This window comes from Macaca thibetana, chromosome 16, assembly GCF_024542745.1.
Source record: "Macaca thibetana thibetana isolate TM-01 chromosome 16, ASM2454274v1, whole genome shotgun sequence".
Classification (NCBI taxonomy): domain Eukaryota; kingdom Metazoa; phylum Chordata; class Mammalia; order Primates; family Cercopithecidae; genus Macaca; species Macaca thibetana.
This window is the reverse complement of record NC_065593.1, coordinates 54,114,646-54,137,872: the sequence shown is the minus strand read 5'-3', so window position 1 is coordinate 54,137,872 and position 23,227 is coordinate 54,114,646. Positions and strand designations below refer to the sequence as shown.

At 44.5% G+C, this 23,227-nt stretch overlaps 2 protein-coding genes across 4 annotated transcripts in view; one reads left to right on the top strand and one right to left on the bottom strand.

Moving 5' to 3' along the window:
• DBF4B (DBF4 zinc finger B) overlaps positions 1-13,965 on the bottom strand; it is a 41,462-nt gene extending 27,497 nt beyond the window's left edge. The window contains exons 1-2 of one of the 3 annotated variants that reach the window (XM_050763094.1): positions 13,722-13,965; positions 13,204-13,266 (exon numbers count right to left, since the gene is read on the bottom strand). In XM_050763094.1, the coding sequence (XP_050619051.1) occupies positions 13,204-13,266; positions 13,722-13,740 (82 nt within the window). In that variant the 5' untranslated portion in view covers positions 13,741-13,965. The remainder of the gene's footprint in view (positions 1-13,203; positions 13,267-13,721) is intronic. The other 2 variants (XM_050763092.1, XM_050763093.1) reach the window with 2 other exon arrangements.
• FAM171A2 (family with sequence similarity 171 member A2) overlaps positions 1-23,227 on the top strand; it is a 410,010-nt gene that overhangs the window by 50,070 nt on the left and 336,713 nt on the right. The gene's annotated exons all lie outside the window — the stretch shown is intronic.

Sequence of the window (23,227 nt, the reverse complement as noted above, 5' to 3'; positions counted from 1 at the left end):
ATTTAAGTAAAAAGGAATTAGACAGATCCCCAAACCAGACACTGGGGGGCTGTGGTAAGCTAGGGAAAAGAGGACCCAGATTCACAGGGGGTGCCAGGCAGGAGGATGCTTTCTAGCTGTGCTGAGCGAGTCACTGCTTGCCATGTTGCCAGTGCCAAGTAAGCAGCCCAGCCCTAACCAGTAAGCAGGGTAACATCATGCCAGTGTTGCAGCCTAGCTTAGGGCAAATATGCATGTGTATTTGAGACAGATAAGAGGGTAAGGGGACAGTGAACTTGTTGGCTCCTGAATGGGCCTACTTCCTAAGCTCTCCATTTGGTAACTTAGGTAATTATAACTCAAAAAGACAGCTCTTGAAAAACAGGACAAAGAGCGTGTGTGTGTGTGTGTTTGTGTTGGAGAGCACAGAATGCTGCTGCAAATGGAGAGTGAAGGAGCCCATATTCCAGGGGCTCTGCAGCATAGTGGGGCCATTTCCTCTTCTTTTTTTTTCTTTTTCCCCTTTGAAATGGAGTTTTGCTCTTGTTGCCCAGGCTGGAGTGCAATGACGTGATCTTGGCTTACCGCAACCTCCTTCTTCCGGGTTCAAGCGATTCACTTGCCTCAGCCTCCCCAGTAGCTGGGGTTACAGGCATGCACCACCACGCCTGGCTAATTTTGTATTTTTAGTAGAGTCAGGGTTTCTCCACGTTGGTCAGGCTGGTTGCAAACTCCCAACCTCAGGTGATCCACCTGCCTCGGCCTCCCGAAGTGCTGGGATTACAGGCGTGAGCCACAGCGCCCAGCCTGGGTTGTTTCCTCTTCTATGCAACCTCCAATCCCTAAACTCAATGGAGGGACACATGAGATAGCGCATAAGCTTTTGATCTTCCTTCCAGGAGCACGTTACCAATCAGAGTGGCTAATGTCCCAAAGGAACATTTGTGTATAAGAAAACATGAGGCAACTGAAGAAAGCAAGTACTACCAAAAAAACTTTCTCTGGTATAGATTGTCTGTCATAATAATGAACCAGATAGGAAAAAGAAAAAACCATTAAAGTATAATAAATATCATCAAAAAGGCTAGGGAGGATACAGGAAACATAAAGCAGGAACAGCAGTTAAAGAAAAGAATTAGGACGGGCACAGTGGTTCATACCTGTAATCCCAGCTGGGAAGCTGAGGTGGGCACATTACTTGAGGCCAGGAGTTCGAGACCAGCCTGGGCAACATGGCAAAACCCTGCCTCTGCCAGAAAAATTAGCTGGGCACGGTGGTGCACGCCTGTAATCCCAGCTACTCGGGTGGCTGAGGCACATTAATTGCATGATCCCGGGAGGCAGACGTTGCAGTGAGCTGAGATCACGCCACTGCACTCCAGTCTGGGTGACAGAGGGAGACTCCATCTCAAAAAAGGAAAAAAAAAAAAATTAGTTGGAGATAATGGACATGAAAAACAAAGTATTTTAAAAATCTTGGCCAGGTGCCATGTTTCACACCTGTAATCCCAGCACTTTGGGAGGCCGAGGCGGGTGGATCACTTGAGATAAGGACTTTGAGACCAGCCTGGCCAACATGGTGAAACCCTGTCTCCACTAAAAATACAAAAAATAACCAGGCATGGTGGCTTACGCCTGTAATCCCAGCTACTCGGGAGGCTGAGGCAGGAGAATTGCTTGAACCCAGGAGGTGGAGGTTACAGTGAGTTGAGGTCACACTACTGCACTCAAGCCTAGGAGACAGAGTGAGATTCTTCTTCTTCTTCTTTTTTTTTTTTAAAAAAGCCAGATAATAGCAAGTGTTGGTGAGGATATGAGAAACTGGAACCCTCACATACTTCTGGAAGGAATGTGGAATGATGCAGTCACATTGGAAAAATCATGTATCAGTTTCTCAAAAGGTTAAAACACAGAGTTACCGTATGACCCAGCAATCTTACTCCTAGGTATAGCCTTGAGAAATGAAAATACAGCCACATGAAAACCTGTAAATGAATGCTTATAGCAATATTAATCATATAGCCAAAAAGTGAAGTCTTTCCCATCCTGCAAGATGATGGGTGAAAAAGTTGAGAAGCCAGATATAAACCCAAGGCCAAGAAGGCTGATGCTGGTGGCAAGGTGAAAAGGGGCAACCTCAAGGAGAAAACGCCCAAGAAGGGGAAACCCCATTGCAGCCGCAATCCTGTCCTTGTCAGAGGAACTGCAGATATTCCCGATCTGCTATGTATTCCAGAAAGGCCATGTCCAGGAAGAAGTACTCAGCTGCTAAATCCAAGGTTGAAAAGAAAAAGAAGTTTCTTGCAACTGTTACAAAACCAGTTGGTGTTGACAAGAACAGTGGCACCCAGGTGGTTAAACTTCACAAAATGCCTAGATATTGTCCTACTGAAGATGTGCCTCTAAAGCTGCTGAGTCACGGCAAAAAAAACCCCTTCAGTCAGCATGTGAGAAAACTGCGATCCAGCATCACCTCCAGGACCACTCTGGTCATCCTCACTGGGCGCCACAGAGGCGAGAGGGTGGTTTTCCTGAAGCAGCTGGTCTTGGGACTGGACCTCTGGTCCTCGACCAAGTTCCTCTACAAAGAACACACCAGAAATCTGTCATTGCCACCTCAACCAAAATTGGTAGCAGCAATGTGAAAACAGCAAAACATCTTACTGGTGCACAAGATTTATCAGCAAGTTGTGGACTCACACGTTTTACAAAAAATATCAAACTTTTCCTCAGCTCCAGGGCTACCTGTGATCTGTGTTTGCCCTGATGAACGGAACTTATCCTCACAAATTGGTGTTCTGAATTTCTTAAGAACCTAATAACTGATAACATTTTGTTTGTGTCTCTCAAAAAAAAGTGGAAACTCGTATGTCCATCTGACGAATGGATAAACAAAATGTGGTATATCCATATAATGGAATACTACTCAACAATGAAAAGGAATGATGTACTGACACATGGTACCACATGGATAAACCACAAAAGCATCATGCTAAGTGAAAGAAATCAGTCACAAAAGACTACATGTTGTATAACTCTATTTATATGAAATGTCCAGAAGAGGCAAATTTATAGAAACAGAAAGTAGATCAGCAGATGACTAGGGCTGGGGAATCAGGAAAAGTTTGGGAGTGGCTGCTAATGGGTATTCTTTCTTGGAGTAAGAAAAGCGTTCTAAATTGATTGTGGTGATGGTTGCCCAATTCTGTGAACATACTAAGTCACTGAACGTACACTTTATATGGGTGAACCGTGTGGTGTGTGAACTATAACTCAATAAAGCTGTTAAGAAAAAAAAAAAATGGGACAGGCGTGGTGGCTCACGCTTGTAATCCCAACACTTTGGGAGGCCAAGGTGGGTGGATAATGAGGTCAGGACATCAAGACCATCCTGGCCAACATAGTGAAACCCTATCTCTACTAAAAATACAAAAATCAGTTGGGCGTGGTGGCATGTGCCTGTAATTCCAGCTACTTGGGAGGCTGAGGCAGAAGAATTGCTTGAACCAGGGAGCCAGAGGTTTCAGTGAGCCGAGATCATGCCACCGCACTCTAGTCTGATGACAGAACAAGACTCCATCTCAAAAAAAAAAAAAAAAAATTATTTTGAGACAGGGTCTCACTCTGTTGCCCAGGCTGGAGTGTAATGGCGTGATCTTGGCTCACTGCAGCCTCCGCCTCCCAGGTTCAAGTGATTCTTCTGCCTGAGCCTCAAGTAGCTGGGATTACAGGCGTGCAGCACCAAAGCCAGCTCTAAAAGAAAAACAGCTTAAATCTCAATATTTGCACAGTCTCAAAGTATCTTCCTGTAAGATAGTTATTTATTACAAAAGGTAAAACAGTAACTTCATGTGGAAAAATCTAGCAGACACCACTTTTAATCAAGGGATCGAAGTTAATGAGATTTATCTTATCTTCATCATGTGCCTCTTGATACCACATACTGGAGAGGGGATAACATCACTTCTGCGCCAAAAATGCTTTAGCTGAATTCAATCATGTGGACATATCAAACAAACCCAAATTTAGAGGTGACTTCAAAAGTACTGAGGTCATCAAAGACAAAGAATGAGGACCTCCTCTCAGGAGGAGACTAAGGAGATATGATAACTAAAAGCAACGTGTAATCTTTTTTTTTTTTTTTGAGATGGAGTCTTGCTCTGTCACCCAGGCTGGAGTGCAGTGGTGCGATCTCGGCTTACTGCAACCTCTGCCTCCTAGGTTCAAGAGATTCTCCTGCCTCAGCCTTCCAAGTAGCTGGGACTACAGGCATGCGCTACTACACCCAGCTAATTTTTGTATTTTAAGTAGAGACAGCCACGTGGCCCAGGATGGTCTTGATTTCCTGAACTCATGATCTGCCCGCCTCGGCCTCCCAAAGTGCCGGGATTACAGACATGAGCCACTGTGCCTAGCTGCAACATGTAATCTTAAATCAGGAAAAGAACATTGGGGGATAATTGGTAAAATGTGAATGAGATCTATAGATTAGTTAATAACATCAATATTAATTTCCTGATTATTTTTCTTTTCTTTTTTTGAGACAGGATCTCACTGTCGCTCAGGCTAGAGTACAGTAGTGTGATCATGGCTCATTGTAGCGTTGACCTCCTGGGCTCAAGTGATCCTCCCCGTGAGCCTCCTGAGTAGCTGGGACCACGTGCACCACCATGTCACGCACCACCATACCCAGCGAATTTTTTTGATTTTCTGTAGAGACGAGATCTCATTATGTTGCCCATTCTGGTCTTGAACTCCTGGGCTCAAGTGATCTTCTCACCTCAGCCTCCCAAAGTGCTGGGATTACAAGCATGAGCCAACATGCCTAGCCCCCTGGGGTTTATTTATTTATTTTTTGAGACCAAGTTTTGCTTTGCACCCAGGCTGGAGCACAGTGGCACGATCTTGGCTCAGTGCAACCTCTGCCTCCCGGATTCAAGTGATTCTCCTGCCTCAGCCTTCCAAGTAGCTGGGATTACAGGTGCCCACCACTACATCCAGCTAATTTTTTTTGTATTTTTAGTAGAGACAGGGTTTCACCATGTTGGCCAGGCTGGTCTCGAAATCCTAACCTCAAATGATCCGCCTGCCTCGGCCTCCCAAAGTGCTGGGATTACAGGGGTGAGTCACCACGCCTGGCCTGGATTTTTCTAACTGTACTATTATTACAAAGATGTTAATATTTGGGTAAAGAGTAGGAACCTTTGACTATTCTTGAAACTTTTTTATAACTGTGAAATTATTTTAAAATTAAAATTAAAAATGAAAAGATCTATCCACATCAATAGATGAGCTGAATATAACAGTGTGAGCTGGTAAATTAGGTTGAGTAACTCTTCCAGAAGGTATCACAAAGAGATAAATAAATGGACATCAGAGAATTTAAGAAATGCAGAGGATAGGGATAGAAGTGTCAACACCACCAGAAGAGTTGCAAAGGGGGAGAAACAATGGAGAGAAGAAAACATTTGAAGAAATAATGACCTGGGCTTCTGAATAAATGTGGAAGATGAATATAAGAACTTCTGTTCTCTCTCCAAATACCACTAAAGTGACAGAAAAGGAATAAAAATAGATAAAGATACTGGCAAGAAGACAACAGGCAAGAGATGCCACAAAATGTTGGAAGCTGGAAATTAGATGGGTGAGTGAAAAACAGACAGGAGATGAGAGAAGGCTAAATCCTAAGCCAACAAGAAGCAAGCTGATTAGAGCTGAAAGGCCCAATCAGACGGATCATATAGAGTAGAATGCTAGAATGAAACAGTAGGCTAAAATACCAATTATTTGAAAGCCTTTAAAAGGAATAGTTAGACTCTCAGAACCCTCTCCCACCCCAGCAGAAGACTAGAGCTGTGGTTCTTAACTGGGGGAGATTTTTCCTCTCAGGGCATACTTGGCAACCTCTGGAAATGTTTTTGGTTGTCACAACTGGGAAGTGGGTGTGATCCTGGCATCTAGTGGGTGGAGGCCAGGGATGCCACTTAATATCTTACGAAGCACAGGACAACCTTGGAAAACAGTTACTTGGCTCAAAATGTCAATAGTCTTGAGGCCGGAAAAAATCCCTGGACTAGAGGAACACTGGGTACAGGTGAAAGCAAAGATAAAGCCCTAGTGAAAACACAGGGGATCAAAAGAATGTCTGTATACTTAACAGTAAGACCTACAGATCTCTTGCCCCAGTGAGCTCCCAGAATGCTGACAAGCTTATACTTACCAGAGGTTTGGCGGACTCTTCTCTAGGGAACTGACTAGCCCAAGACAAAAACATACAAACTAGTGACAACTGAGGTCCCTGCCCCACACAATTGCCAGGTCCCAGCTTACAATGAAGTTTATCAAGTTGACAACCCCTTCTCCTCATTCTTAAATATGAATAGGTAAACAAAGATCATCAGACATTTAAAGAAAGTTTCTAACAAGAAATTAGGCTAGGCTGGGCGCGGTGGCCGTTTGTAATCCCAGCACTTTGGGAGGCAGAGGCGGGTGGATCACCTGAGGTCAGGAATTCAAGACCAGCCTGGCCAACAGGGTGAAACCCCATCTCTACCAAAAATACAAACAATTAGCCAGGTGTGGTGGCAGGTGCCTGTGGTCCTAGCTACTCGGGAAGCTGAGGCAAGAGAATTGCTTGAACCTGGGAGGGGGAGGTTGCAGTGAGCTGATATCACGTCACTGCACTCCAGCCTGGCAGACAGAGCAAGACTCTGCCTCAAAAAAAGAAAGAAAAAAGAAATTAGGAAAAAAAGATAAAGAAAAAAGAAAGAAAGAAAAAAAGAAATTAGGCTAACAGAAAAAACAGAAGAGGAAATAGACACAATGTAGGAAGCAGAAGAAAACTAAAAAGAAACAAAAACAGTACAATCAACAACCAGTGAGTGGAAAGGGAATACATTATATCCATTAAGCACAACAAGACACTGTGAGAAAAGAAACACACAGAAAAGAAAAAGTTCTTGGAAATGTATATTATAGAAATTAAAAATTCAACAAAAATTGGAGATTAAGTTGTGGAAATTTTCTAGAGAACAGAATGAAAGACAAATAGATGGAAAATGGGAGAGAAAAACAAGAAAATCGGCCGGGTGCGGTGGCTCACACCTGTAATCCCAGCACTTTGGGAGGCTGAGGTGGGTGGATCACCTGAGGTCAGGAGTTTGAGACCAGCCTGGCCAATGTGGTGAAACCCCATTTCTACTAAAAATACAAAAATTAGCCGGGTGTCGGGTGCCTGTAATCCCAACTACTTGGGAGGCTGAGACTGGAGAATCACTTGAACCTGGGAGGCAGAGGTTGCAGTGAGCTGAGATTGCACCATTGCATTCCAGCTTAGGCAACAAGAGCAAAACTCTGTCTCAAAAGAAAATCAAAAGAAGAATCTATGAGATCTAATATCCAAACAATTAAAGTTCCAGAAACAGAAAAGAGAAAACAGAAGGGACAAATATTATAGAAATAATGCTAAAAATTTCCCAGAACTAAAGAAAATGCTGTTCCAGATTGAAAGGTACCTGCTCCATAAATGAAAAAAGTCCCACATAAAGACACACTGTCATGGAATTTCAGAATACTGAAGAAAAAGACAAGATTTGACTTACATTGTAGCCAATACTGGAGACTAGCTAATCTAAAAAGCCTTCCTATAGGAGCCTCTCTGAACCTATTCTGGTTTGGGGGCTGCCCATTAAAAAACTAAATAAATAAGCTAGGCACGGTAGCTCACATCTGTAATCCCAGCACTTTGGGAGATCAGGGTGGGAGGATCACTTGAGCTCAGGACTTCAAGACCAGCCTGGGCAACAAAGTGATTTTTTCTACAAAAAAATCAAAATTTAATAATTTTTGACAATAATAGCAATAAAAATAACGAATATATATCACTTGCTATGCACAATATATTCTCAACAGGTCTATAAAGAAGATAAAATTATTATACCTGTTTTACAGATAAAGAAATCGAGGCACAGAGAAATCCTGTATGCCCAAGATCATACTGTTAGTAAGGGGTAGAACTGGAATGAAGGATACGTCTTATTACTTGTTTATTGAAAGTTAAAAACAGGCCGGGCGCGGTGGCTCAAGCCTGTAATCCCAGCACTTTGGGAGGCCGAGACGGGTGGATCACGAGGTCAGGAGATCGAGACCATCCTGGATAACACGGTGAAACCCCGTCTCTACTAAGAAATACAAAAAACTAGCCGGGCGAGGTGGCGGGTGCCTGTAGTCCCAGCTACTCGGGAGGCTGAGGCCGGAGAATGGCGTGAACCCGGGAGGCGGAGCTTGCAGTGAGCTGAGATCCGGCCACTGCACTCCAGCCTGGGCTACAGAGTGAGACTCCGTCTCAAAAAAAAAAAAAAAAAAAAAAGAAAGTTAAAAACAAATACAAAAAACCATACAGAGACTGTTACCACATTGGCATATAGATGGATACATGTTGAGACAGTCTTGTCTAAATTTATACAGAATTTCAGGAAAGCCAAATATTGCTGTGGGGCTCCCCAAACTTAATTCTTCATTTTTAAAATTTTTATTTACTTCAATAGCTTTTGGGGTACAGGTAGTTTTTGGTTACATAGATGAGTCATACAGTGAATTACGAGATTTTAGTGCACCTGTCACCCAAGCAACGTACACTATACCAAATATGTAGTCTTTTATCTCTCACCCCTCTCCTAACCTTCCCCCTCATCAAGTCCCCAAAGTCCATTATATCACTTTGCACGTCTTTGCATCCTCATAGCTTAGCTCCCACTTACAAGTGAAAACTAAATGGAATTTGGTTTTCCATTCTGAGTTACTTCACTTACAGTAATGGCCTCCAGCTCCATCCAAGTTGCAGAAAAAGACATTTTTTTTTAAAAAATGGCTGAGTAGTATTCCATGATGTAAAAAATGTAGAATTTAAAATACAGGGGGTCCAACACAGGAAAGAGGCAAAAAGAATTCCACAGAATAATGAGGGGAGATGGGAGGACGAAATCAGCGCAACAGGCCTAGCACACAGCCAGACCAGACTGGAGTACTAAAACGCTATGTCTCCAAGACAAATTGACAGACCCTCTGATGAGCTTGAAAGTATTGAGAGAAGGCCCATACTCTGGTGAAGAGTTTGGACCTGAATTAGTGATCCATACATAAAAAACAAAGAAAATCTCCTAGTTTATTATATAGCTCAGTGGTGAACAATGTTTTTGTTTGTTTGAGACGGAATCTTTCTCTGTTGCCCAAGCTGGAGTGCAGTGGCATGATCTCGGCTCACTGCACCTCCACCTTCCGGGTTCAAGTGATTCTCTTGCCTCATTCTCCCAAGTAGCTGGGATTACAGGCATGCGTGACATCCTACTGATTTTTGCATTTTTAGTAGAGACGGGGTTTCACCATGTTGGCCAGGCTGGTCTCAAACTCCTGACCTCAGGTGATCCATCTGCCTCGGCCTCCCAAAGTGCTGGGAATACAGGTGTGAGCCACCGTGCCCAGCCGAATAATGTTTACATAAGGAAAATCAGGTTGGCGGGGCACGGTGACTCACGCCTGTAATCTCAGCACTTTGGGAGGCCGAGGCGGGCCGATCACGAGGCCAGGAGATCGAGACCATCCTGGCTAACATGGTGAAACCCCATCTCTACCAAAAACATACAAAAAATTAGCCAGGCCTGGTGGCAGGCGCCTGTAGTCCCAGCGACTCCAGAGGCTGAGGCAGAAGAATGGCATGAACCCAGGAGGCAGAGCTCGCAGTGAGCCCTGGTCGCGCCACTGCACTCCAGCCTGGGCAACAGAGCAAGACTCCATCTCAAAAAAAAAAAAAAAAAAAAAAAGTCAATACAAATGACTAAACCAAAATTACTACATATATACTGGGGGGATAAGAGGGATAAGAGGAAAGGTGGGAAATGTATGTGTGTTTGTGTGTGGTGCAAAGAAGTGGTAGGACAGAACAAATCTTTATTGCCCATAGAAGAAAGTCAATAGACATAATTCAAAATTGGCTGGGCATGGTGGTTCACGCCTGTAATTTGAGCACTTTGGGAGGCTGAGGTGGGCAAATCACTTGAGCCCAAGAGTTCAAGACCAGCCTGGGCAACATAGGGAGACCCCATCTCTATAAAAAAAAAGAAGATAGGCCGGGTGTGGTGGCTCACGCCTGTAATCCCAGCACTCTGGGAGGCTGAGGAGGGCAGATTGTGAGGTCAGACGATCGAGACCATCCTGGCTAACATGGTGAAACCCCATCTCTACTAAAAATACAAAAAATTGGGCTGGGTGCAGTGGCTCAGGCTTGTAATCCCAGCACTTTAGGAGGCTGAAGTGGGCAGATCACGAGGCCAAGAGATCAAGACCATCCTGGCTAATACAGTGAAACCATATCTCTACTAAAAAGACAAAAAATTAGCCAGGCATGGTGGCATGTGCCTGTAGTCCCAACTACTCGGGAGGCTGAGGCAGGAGAATCGGTTGAACCCAGGAGTTGGAGGTTGCAGTGAGCCAAGATCAAGCCACTGCACTCCAGCCTGGATGACAGAGTGAGACTCCGTCTCAAAAAAAAAAAAAAAAAAAAAAAAAAAAAAGACATAATTCAAATTGGAAAACAATTAAAACAGTATAAGCATATTACAGAAATAAGGTGGAAACTTCTAGAAGAAATAGAAATAGTTAAAAGCTGTAAATTGTTGTTTCTTAGGAAGTGGGAATCAGACAGCCTGAAAGGAGAGTAACTCTCATGTCTCCTGTTTTTTGTGATAAACTTTGGCTTTTTTTTTGAGACAGAGTTTCATTCTTGTTGCCCAGGCTGGAGTTCTATGGCATGGTCTCGACTCACTGCAACCTCCACCTCCCCGGTTCGAGCGATTCTCCTGTTTCAGCCTCCCAAGTAGCTGGGATTACAGGAGGCTGCCACCACCCCAGCTAATTTTTTTTTTTTTTGTATTTTTAGTAGAGACAGGGTTTCACCATGTCGGCCAGGCTAGTCTTGAACTCGGTCTTGAACTCCTCATCTCAGGTGATCCACCTACCTTGGCCTCCCGAAGTGCTGGGATTACAGCTGTGAGCCACTGCACGTGGCCTGCCTTTTAAGCTATGTCAAGAATCAAACAGGAAGCCAGGTGTGGAGACATGCACCTGTAGACATAGCTACTTGGGAGGCTGAGGCAGGAGAACTGCTTGCACCCAGGACTTTGAGGCTGCAGTGAGCTATGACTGTGCCACTGCACTCCAACCTGAGTGCCTTGCACTCCAGAGCAAGTTCTTGTCTCCAAAATAAAATAATAACAAAAAAAACTTTTTAAAGAATCAAACTGGAGGCCAGGTGTGGTGGCTCACGCCTATAATCCCAGCACTTTGGGAGGCGGAAGCGGGTGGATCACGAGGTCAGGAGTTCAAGACTAGTTCTGACTAACATGGTGAAACCCTGTCTCTACTGAAAATACAAAAATTAGCTGGGCATGGTGGCGCGGTCCTGTAATCCCAGCTACTCAGGAGAGTGAGGCAGGAGAATCGCTTGAATTCGGGAGGTGGAGGTTGCAGTGAGCCGAGATGGCGCTACTGCACTCCAGCCTGAGCGACAAAGCGAGACTCCGTCTCAAAAAAAAAAATCAAACTGGAATAAAAATGAAAATAAAAACTCTCTAAAATACACACATAATCATCTTATAGTAAATTTTAAGAACAAATATAAAAAAGTATAATCTAAACTACTGGGCTGGGCGCAGTGGTTCATGCCTGTAATCCCTACACTTTGGGAAGCCAAAGAGGGTGATCGCTTGGGCCCAGGAGTTGAAGACCAGCCTGGGCAACATGGCAAAACCTCGTCTCTACAAAACAAACAAACAACAACAACAAAAATTAGTTGGGCATGGTAGTGAGTCCCAGCTACCTGGCAGTCTGAGGTGGGAGGGTCACTTGAGCCTGGGGAGGCTGAAGCTGCAGTGAGCCATGACTGCTCCACTGCACTCCAGCCTGGGTGAGAGAGCAAGACCCTGTCTCAAAATAAATAAAATAAAATAAAATATTTTTTTTCTTTCATCAATATAATCCATAGGCTCACATAATCTAAAACATTTAATGAGAAAAGCAGGTCACTTACAAAGCAACAAGAATAAGAAAGAAATGCTGAAGAAAACAAGGAGAAAACACTGTAATTTTTCAATGTGTTGAAGGAAAAAAAATCTTGACTTAAATTTTACTACAAGGCTCAAATAAATATATTCTTAGTTTATCACACAAAGCCTCCTTTTGAAAACACTCTTGAGGGAAGTTCTCTAGAGAAACAGAAAGAAAAAAAGAAAAGCAACAAGAGATGAGAAGAATTAAGAATAAATAACTCAGTAAATGAAGTGAATTACTGTTTAAAAGGCAACAAACCAATGGCATATCTGTTAACAATCCAGAAGTAACACTAGATGGCATTCTTTTTTCTTTTTTTTGAGACAGTCTCGCTCGGTCACCCAAGTGCAGTGGCGCAATCTCCGCTCGCTGCAAACTCTGCCTCCCAGGTTCAAGCAATTTTCCTGCCTCAGCCTCCTGAGTAGCTGGGACTACAGGCACGCCTCACCACACCCGGCTAATCTTTTGTATTTTCAGTAGAGACAGGGTTTCACCGTGTTAGCCAGGATGGTCTCAATCTCCTGACCTCGTGATCCGCCCGCCTTGGCCTCCCAAAGTGCTGGGATTACAGGAGTGAGCCACCGCGCCCGGCCAACTGGATGGTATTAACTAAAGGGGCAGTATGGAGGGAAGTGCCATGTGCTAAAATACTTACCTAATTAGGTAGCAGTGTTTAACTTACGGATTTTATTGTAAACAACTATGAATGTAATAATTTATAAATTTAATAAGTCACTCTATCCTGACTCCACATCTGTCTGCTATTCTTGTTCATAATATGAGTCTTACTTGACCTTTACCATGAATCCCAAAACGGTCTATGATGCTGCGTCCATACATACACACATAAAACCACTAAGTGGGCCAGGCGACATGGCTCACGCCTGTAATCCCAGCATTTTGGGAGGCCTAGGCAGGAGGACTGCTTGAGGCCAGGAGTTCGAAACCAGCTTGGCCAACACAGCGAGACCCCCGTCTCAATAAATAAATAAAATGAACAAATAAGTATATAAAAACACTGAGCGATCAGAAAACTCCAACAGGGCGAACATTTCTTGGTCTTTTCCAAGAGACCCTGGGGCAATTTTCATCTCCTGTCCCTAGTTCTGACTTTTTACCCACCTAGGTCCGGGGCCCGGGGCCTACTATCAGCCATGGAACTCTCCAGCTCGAGGCAATCGTCTCCTGAGAAAGGACATAACAGCAGCTCAACCATCTTCACCAACCCTTCGACCTTCCATGCCTCCCGCCCACTACTGTCTCTCAAAACCCGCATAGAAACGCGACTCCTGGGAACAGCAAGACTCAACTCCATTCCGACCTACATCCCGCGACTCCCGCCAGGCTCTTGTCTCTTATGCTCCCCGCCTCCTTTCAGACTCCGCTCAGTCAACGGCCGTGACCTCTTGGCCACCTCCAGTCCATCTCAATCTCCATACCTCCCTCCAGGCTGTTGTCCCCTACGTTCCTGTGCCACCTTCACTCCTCGGTCCCCTCAACTCCTTCCCGGCCCCTATACCCTCCTCAGCTTCTGCACCTACCCGCTGCTCAATTCCTAAGCGCCCTCCACTACCCTGCACCTGGCCTCAACTATTAACGACCCCTTCCGCCTTTCTTTCTCCCCTTCCCGGCATCCGTACCCTTTATCGGTTCGCTCATCAAATGCCGGCTCCTTTTCGGCCTTCGTACTCCTTCATCAGAGGCCTCCGTATTACGTTCGCGCGCTCCAGGAGCTCTTCCCTACTCTAAAGTCCCGGTTACCCCAGGGCAGCTAAAACATCATTCTCTTGGCGTCCTCGGCCGCGGTTTCAGTTTAAATTTCCTGCCGGCTCCGCCCCTAAAACAAGGCAGTAGCTGCGAGATCCGCCCTACGGTGTCCTTGGAAGGACAATATTAGTTCCGCAAGTCCTCTTTCCGTTCCCCCACCCCCTACGTCTTCTCAAACTGTCTCTTCATTTCTCGGCTCTTCATTGGCTTGACGGGTTTGACCCTTAATGGTCCTCAAGTTGAGGACTAGTTGTCGCTTTTTAGTGATTCTTCACACTGAGCTGCATTGAAATTCCTAGAAGTTTGAATACTAAATAACAAAATAAGCCTAACACCTGCAGAGCATTTGCAGTTTACATAAAGATTTCACTTACACATCATCATTTCATCTTCACATTTTTGTCCCCCTCCCATTCTTCAATTATTACCTGCCCAACAAAACTTCTCAAAAAACGTATCTTTATCCCTCACATCACATCTTTTCTTCAACCCATCTGATTAGACTTTGCTAATTAGAGATCAAATTTGACCTAATTAGAGATCATTCAGTGGAGAGCTGGTGACCTCCCCACTAAAACTGTACTTATCCAGGTCAACTGTGATTTCCAGTCTCAAATACTATCCTCATCATATCCAACTTATAGAAGATGGACCATTCCTTCTTTGATATACTTTCTTCTGTTTGCTTCCATGACTCAGCACTTTTTGCCCTATCTCAATGGTTTGTCCTCAGACCTCTTTGCTGGATCCAAAGCCACTGTTCACCTATATACGTTGGAGTATGTCAACGCTTTAGCCCTTATCCCTCTCCCTTATCTCCCTAAGAGATCTCATCCAGCTCCATGGCTTTACAATTCAGCTCTGCCACGCCTTCAGATTTTCTGTGACTCTGCCCTGTCTGATCTTCAGACTCACATATTCAAGTGGCTACTGGTTATTTCAATTTGGATGTCTAATAGGCACCTCAGGCTGAACACATTCCAAACAGAACATTTGTTTCACTGCCCCTGTCAAAAAACCACCTGTTCTCCCCGCAGGTCTTCCCCTCTCAGTAAAATGTTAGTGTTTACTCAAATGTCACAATCATTCACCCAGTTGCTCAAACCAAAAACCTAGAAGTTATCTTTCAGTACTCTCCCTTGTGCCCATCCCCACTCCAAGAACAAATCCTACTAACTCTGCCTCCAAAATACATCTGGAATCAGACCACCACCACCCTAGTTCAAGCTGCTATCATTTCTTGCCTAAAGTACCCCGTCAATTCTTCACTTGCACTCCCAAGTAGCTTCCTACCTCTCCCCAGTATAATCCATTCTCCATTCAGCAACCAGAGTGATAATTTTTATATTTATTTATTTATTTATTGAGAGGGAGTCTCACTCTGTTGCCCAGGCTGGAGTGCAGTGGTGCGATCACGGCTCACTGCAACCTTTGCCTCCGGGGTTCCGGCCATTCTCCTGCCTCAGCCTCCTGAGTAGCTGGGATTACAGGCACCTGCCACCACACCCAGCTAATTTTTGTATTTTAGTAGAGTCGGGGTTTCACCAGGTTGGCCAGGCTGGTCTCGAACTCCTGACCTCAGGTGATTCGCCTGCCTCAGCCTCCCAAAGTGCTGAGATTACAGGTGTGAGCCACCGTGCCCGGCCCAGGGTGATATTTTTTAAACACTGGTAGAGGTATATATAGTACATATACTTGGTATCTCTTCCAGTGGGACTCCTCCCTGAGGAAGCTTATACATCTCAGACCTGATGAACGAACAAAGGCTTGGCCATATGACTTGCTTTGGCTCGTGAAAAAAGAAAAAAGTGACATCACTTCCAAGCAGAAACTTTAAGAGGCAAGATGGTTCAGCATGTTCTTTTTTCACATGTGTGACAGAATTTGTCTAATAGAGGTATCTGCCTCAGCATTGTTTGCAATACCAAAAGATCAAAAGCAACGAAAATATTGATTAACAATGGGCAGTAGGTTAAATAAATTATAGTGTAGTCATATGTGCAACACTATGCAACTCTAAAAAATGAAAATACTTTAAAATATAAATGTATTTAGGGAGTCCTAGCCAGAGCAATCAGCAAGAAAAAGAAACAAAAGGCATCCAAATAAGTGAAGAGAAAATCAAATTATCTGTTTACTGAAGATATGATTCTATACCTAGAAAACCCTGAAGACTCCACCAAAAGGCTCCTAGACCCAATAAATCACTTTAATAAAATGTTAGGATTAAAAAAAATCAACACACAAAAATCAGTAGCATTTCTATACACCAATAATGTTCAAGCTGAGAGCCAAATCAAGAATGTGATCCCATGTACAATAGTCACACACATGAGGCTGGGCGCGGTGGCTCACGCCTGTAATCCCAGCACTTTGGGAGGCTGAGGCGGGGGGATCACTTGAGGCCAGGAGTTCGAGACCAGCCTGGCCAACATAGTGAAACCCCATCTCCACTAAAAATACAAAAATTAGCCTGGAGTGATGGTACACAACTATAATCCCAGCAACTCGGGTGGCTGAGGCGCGAGGATCACTTGAGCCCAGGAAGCAAAGGTTGCAGTGAGCCGAGATTACCCCACTGCATTCCAGCCTGGGCGACAGAGTGAGATTCTGTCTCCAAAAAAAAAAAAGCCAGCCGAGCACGGTGGCTCACACCTGTAATCCCAGCACTTTGGGAGGCCGAGGCGGGCAGATCACCAGGTCAGGAGATCGAGACCATCCTGGCTAACATGGTGAAACCCCGTCTCTACTAAAAATACAAAAAATTAGCCAGGTGTGGTGGCAGGCACCTGTAATCCCAGCTACAGGCTGAGGGAGAATAGCTTGAACCTGGAAGGCAGAGGTTGCGGTGAGCTGAGATCTTGCCATTGCACTCTAGCCTGGGCAACAAGAGTGAAACTCCATCTCAAAAAAAAAAAAATCATTTCTTTTTCAGCAATGTGAGTGCAGCTGGAGGCCATTCTCCTAAGCAAATTAGCACAGAAACAGAAAACCAAATATTGCATGTTCTCACTTTTAAGTGGGATCTAAACCCTGTATACACACGGACATGAAGATGAGAACAATAGACACTGGGGACTCCAAAAGGAGGGAAGGTTAGAGAGAGGAAAGTGGGTAATGTGTTCACTGTCTGGGTGATGAGATCACTAGAAGCCCAGGCCAGGTGTGGTGACTGATGCCTGTAATCCCACCACTTGGGAGACCAAGACAAGAGGATCACTTGAGACCAGGGGTTTGAGACCAGCCTGGGCAACATAGGGAGAACCTTTCTCTACAAGAAATAAAATAAAAAAGTAGCTGAGCATTAGGTATGCACCTGTGGCCCCAGCTATTGGAGAGGCTGAGGTGAAAGGGTCACTTGAGCCCAGGAGGTCAAGGCTGCAATGAGCTATGATTGCCCCACTGCAGTCCAGTCTGGGCAACAGAGACAGACTCTGCACCCCCTGCCCCCGCCCCACCCCCCGACAAGCCCAAATTACAGCATCACACAATATACCCGTATGACAAACTTGCACATGTACCCCCAAATCTAAAATTTAAATTTAGGCCAGGAGTGGTAGCTTATGCCTATAATCCCAGCACTTTGGGAGGCCGAGGCAGGCCGACTGCTTGACCCCAGGAGTTCGAGACCAGTCTGGGCAAGGTGGTGAAACTCTGTCTCTACTAAAAATGCAAAAACTAGCCGGGCGTGGTGGCATGGGCCTGTAGTCCCAGCTACTCAGGAGGTGGAGGAGGCAGTAAGCCGAGATCACGCCACTGCACTCCAACCTGGGTGACAGAGTGAGACCCTGCCTCAAAATAATAATAACAACAAAATTTAAATTTAAAAATTGTATTTAACCTCCATGTTAGACTGAGAGCCTCAAATTGAATAAAAAAGAAGTTCAGCTATATGATGTTTACCTAAGAAATAACTATAAAATAATGACACAGAAAAGTTGACCAAAAAAGAATGCAGATGTATTTATTTCATGAATACATATGGAGTACTTATTAGATGTTCAGCGTGATTTAAAAATAGTAGTTTAGGCCAGGTGTGGTGGCTCACACCTGTAATCCCAGCACTTTGGGAGGCTGAGGTGGGCAGATCACGAAGTCAGGAGATCGAGACCACCTGGCTAACACGGTGAAACCCTGTCTCTACTAAAAACACAAAAAAATTAGCTGGGCATGGTGGCAGGTGCCTGTAGTCCCAGCTACTCGGGAGGCTGAGGCAGAAGAATGGCGTGAACCTGGGAGGCAGAGCTTGCAGTGAGCCGAGATCGTGCCACTGCACTGTAGCCTGGGTGACAGAGTGAGACTCCGTCTCAAAAAAAAAAAAAAAAAAAAAAAAAAAGTAGTTTAATCTTTGTAACAACCCTATGAGGTAGGCAGTAACTATCCCCATTTTACAGAAGAGAAAACTGAGATGATAACTTGCCTAGTAGGCAGTAACTATCCCTATTTTATAGAAGAGAAAACTGAGATGATAACTTGCCTAATAGGCAGTAACTATCCCCATTTTATAGAAAAGAAAACTGAGATGATAACTTGCCTGAGATCACACAACCAGGATGTGTTAGACTAGGATTTGAACCCATGCAGCCTGACTTCAGATTCCATGCTCTTAATATTGCTGTCTACTGCTTCTTAATTTAACTGGCAAAATGAAGAAAGAAAACTAATTTAGTAATATTAAAATCTGACACAACAGACTTTAAAAGATAAAGAGGCTGGGCGCGGTGGTGGCTCACGCCTGCAATCCTAGCATTTTGTGAGGCCAAGGCGGGCGGATCACCTGCGTGATCAGCCTGGCCAACATGGTGAAACCCTGTCTCTACTAAAAATACAAAAATTAGCCGGGTGTGGTAGCGCACGCCTGTAATCCCAGCTACTCTGGAGGCTGAGACAGGAGAATTGCTTGAACCCGGGAGGTGCAGACTGCAGTGAGCCGAGATCGCGGCACTGCACTCCAGCCTAGGTGATAGAGCAAGACTGTCTCAAAAAAAAAAAAAAAAAAAATTACAGGCATACCTCAGATATATTGAGACCATCATAATAAAATGAGTCACAAAAGTTTTTTGGTTTCCTAGTCTCTGTAAGTTATGTTTACACTGTATTGTAGTCTAATAAGTAGGCAACAGCATATGTCTAAAAAAACAATGTATGTCTTAACTTAAAATACTTCATTTTTAATTAAGTGCTGTGAATGCGTCACAGCACTTCATCCAGCCTGGGCAACAGAGCAAGACTCTGTCTCTCAAAAAGAACAAAAACAAAAACAAAAAAAACTCCACAAAATTTTATTGATTCTGCATGAGGGCAATAAAGAAATAAACTTTAAAAATGCTTTATTGTTAAAAACTGCTAATGATCATCTGAGCCTTAAGTGAGTCACAGTTTTTTTGCTGATGGAGGGTCTTGCCGCAGTGTTGATGGCTGTTGACTGATTAGGGTGGTGGGTGCTGAAGGTTGGGGTGGCTATAGTGATTTTTTTTTTTTTTTTTTTGAGACGTAGTTTCGTTCTTGTTGCCCAGTCTAGAGTGCAATGGTGCAATCTTGGCTTGCTGCAGCCTCCGCCTCCGGAGTTCAAGCAATTCTCCCGCCTCAGCCTCCTGAGTAGCTGGGATTACAGGCGCCTACCATTGCGCCCAGCTAATTTTTGTATTTTTAGTAGAGACAGGGTTTCACCATGTTAGCCAGGCTGGTCTCAAACTCCTGACTCAGGCGATCCCCCTGCCTTGACCTCCCAAAGTGCTGGGGTTACAGGCCTGGGCCACTGCGCCTGGTCTGATTGGCTGTTTGTTTCACTCTTCCTCTCTCTGTAACATAGGGTGCTGTTTGATGGCATTTTACTAACACTAGAACTTCTTTCAAAATTGGAGTCAGTTCTCTCAAACACTGGCACTGCTTTATCAACTAAGTTTATGTGATATCCTAAATCCTTTGTTATTTCAACAATGTTCAAAGCATCTTTACCAGGAGTAGATTCTGCCTCAAGAAACTACTTTCTTTGTTCATCTGTAAGAAGCAACTCTTCACCCATTCAAGTTTTATCATGAGATTGCAGTAATTCCGTTATATCTTCCCTCTCCACTTCTAGTTCTAGTTCTCTTGTTATTTCCACCACATCATCAGTTACTTCTTCCACTGTGAGTCACCATGCCCGGCTATCTGGCCTAATTTCAATACTGATGTGTCTTAGGGAAAAGAAAGGCCTAAGGAGAGGGAGATAGCTGGGCATGGTGGTGTGTGCCTGTGGTTCCAGCACCTTGGGAGCCTGAGTGGGAGGATTGCTAGAGCCTTGGGACGTCAAGGCTGCAGTGAACCATGATGGTGCCACTGTATTCCAGCCTGGGCAACAGAGTGAGATCCCAGCTCAAAACAAAACAAAACAAAACACCAAGGACAGGGAGACAGACAGGAGAACATTCGGTCAGTGGAACAGTCAGAACATTTATTAAATTCACCATCTTACCTGGTTGTGGTTTGTGGCACCCCAAAACAATTCAAATAGTAGCATCAAAGATCATGGATCACCATAACAGATACAATAATAAAGAAAACGCTTGAAATACTGTGAAAATTGCCAAAATATGACACAGAGACACAAAGTGAGCACATGCTGTTGGAAAAGTGGCACCAATAGGCTGCTTGACACAGGGTTGCCACAAACCTTCAATTTGTAAAAAACACTCAATATCTGGGAAGTGCAATGAGGCAAAGTGCAATAAAACAAGGTATGCCTGTATTAGGGATTCAGATGTCATTTCTTGATGATAAAGAAACAATTCACCAGGAACTATAATAACCTAATACTTATATTAATCTAACAATACAACCTCAGAATATTTAAGGCAGAAATTGACAGAAATTCAAGGGAAGACTAGAAACTCTACAAATACAGTGGGACATTTTAACATGCTTTTCCTCAAAACTGCTAGAACAAAAATAAAACAAGATTAGTAACATATAGAAGATTAAACAATATAACAAAATTTATCTAGCATACATATATAATTTTTTTTTTTGTGAGATGGAGTCTCACTCTTGTCACCGAGACCAGAGTACACTGGTGCGATCTTGGCTCACTGCAACCTCCGCCTCCCGGGTTCAAGCTTCTTCTGCCTCAGCCTCCTGAGTAGCTGGGATTATAGGCACCCGCCACTACGCCCAGCTAATTTTTATATATAAAATCTTATAGCCAACAATTAGAAAATATTATTTCAAGCACACTTTGAACATTATAAAAATTGACTTATACTAGGCCATTAAAGTGTCAACCGGTGCCATAGAATCAATACCATACAGAACATATCCTATAAGCACAATATAGTGAAGCTAGAAATCAATGACAAAAAGATAATAAAAAAATGAATAAAAAGGCTGGCCATGGTGGCTCAAGCCTGTAATCCCAGCACTTTGGGAGGCCAAGGCGAGAGGATCACTTGAGGCCATGAGTTTGAGACCGGCCTGGACAACATGGTGAGACCCAACCTCTACTAAAAATAAAGACTTAGACCGGGCACAGTGGCTCAAGCCTGTAATCCCAGCACTTTGGGAGGCCAAGGTGGGTGGATTACCTGAGTTCAGGAGTTCGAGGAGTTTTTTTTTTTTTTTTTTTTTTTTTTTGAGACGGAGTCTCGCTCTGTCACCCAGGCTGGAGTGCAGTGGCCGGATCTCAGCTCACTGCAAGCTCCGCCTCCCGGGTTCACGCCATTCTCCTGCCTCAGCCTCCCGAGTAGCTGGGACTACAGGCGCCCGCCACCTCGCCCGGCTAGTTTTTTGTATTTTTTTTTAGTAGAGACGGGGTTTCACCGTGTTAACCAGGATGGTCTCGATCTCCCGACCTCGTGATCCGCCCGTCTCGGCCTCCCAAAGTGCTGGGATTACAGGCTTGAGCCACCGCGCCCGGCCCAGTTTTTTTTTTTTTTTTGAGGCAGAGTCTTGCTCTGTCACCCAGGCTAGAGAGCAGTGGCGCGATCTCGGCTCACTGCAAACTCCGCCTCCCAGGTTCGAGCAATTCTCCTGCCTCAGCCTCCCGAGGAGCTGGGATTACAGGTGCCCGCCACTGCGCCCAGCTAAGTTTTGTATTTTTTAGTGGAGACGGGGTTTCACCATCTTGGCCAGGCTGGTCTTGAACTCCTGACCTCATGATCCACCCTCCTCGGCCTCCCAAAGTGCTGGGATTACAGGCATGAGCCACTGTGCCTGGCTGAAAAAGTAGATTCTTAAAAATCAATGTGGAAAAGACAAATAACACAAAAGAAAAATACAGGTAATACAAACATGAGACATTTTAAGGGCTGATAAACATAAAGCATGCTACGATTCACTAATAATTAGGAAAATACCAATTTAACAATAATTAAATGCCACTTCATAACTTTTGACCTGCAAAAATTAACATGTATTAAAACCAAGTTCTAGTAAAAATGTGAAGAAAAGAGTGGGGTATAAAACTAGGGCAAACCTTGGGAGAGCAATTTAGTACCCAATAAGGTACATGCACTTCAATCTAACACTCTTCTAAGTTTATCCTGGGCCGATGGTCTCCAAAGAAAGGTGTGCCTTGGCCAGGCACGGTGGCTCATGCCTGTGATCCCAGCACTTTGGGAGGTGGGCAGATCACTTGGGGTCAGGAGTTCAAGACCAGCCTGGCCAACAGGATGACACCCCATCTCTACTTAAAAAATATAAAAATTAGCCAGGCATGGTGGTGCGTGCCTGTAATCCCAGTTACTTGGGACACTGAGGCAGGAGAATTGCTTGAACCCAGGAGGCAGAGGTTGCAGTGAGCTGGGATGGACTCACTGCACTCCAGCCTGGGTGACAGAGCAAGACTCTCTGCCCCCCACCCCCTGGCCAAAAAAGAAAGGTGTGCCTCAGGTACAAGATGATTACAAAGGTCAGGCATGGGGACTCACACCTTTAATCTCAGCACTTTGGGGGGCTGAGGCAGGTGAATCGCTTCAGCCCAGAAGTTTGAGACCAGCCTGAGCAACACAGTGACACTTCATCTCTACTAAAAATAAAAAATAAAAAAAAAATTAGCTGGGTGTGGTGGTGCATGCCTGTGGTCCCAGCTATTCAGGAGGCTGAGGTGGGAGGATCACTTGAGCCCAGGAGGTGAAGGCTGCAATGAGGGATGATTATATCACTGCACTTCACCCTGGGTGAGAGAGTGAGACTCTGTCTCAAAAAAAAAAAAAAAAAAAAAGTTGGGTGCAATGGCTCACGCCTGTAATCCCAGCACTTTGAGAGGTTGAGGCAGGCAGATCACCTGAGGTCAGCAGTTTGAGACCAGCCTGACCAACATAGCGGAACCCCATCTCAACTAAAAATACAAAAACTAGCTGGGCATGGTGGTGGGCACCTGTAATCCTAACTACCCGGGAGG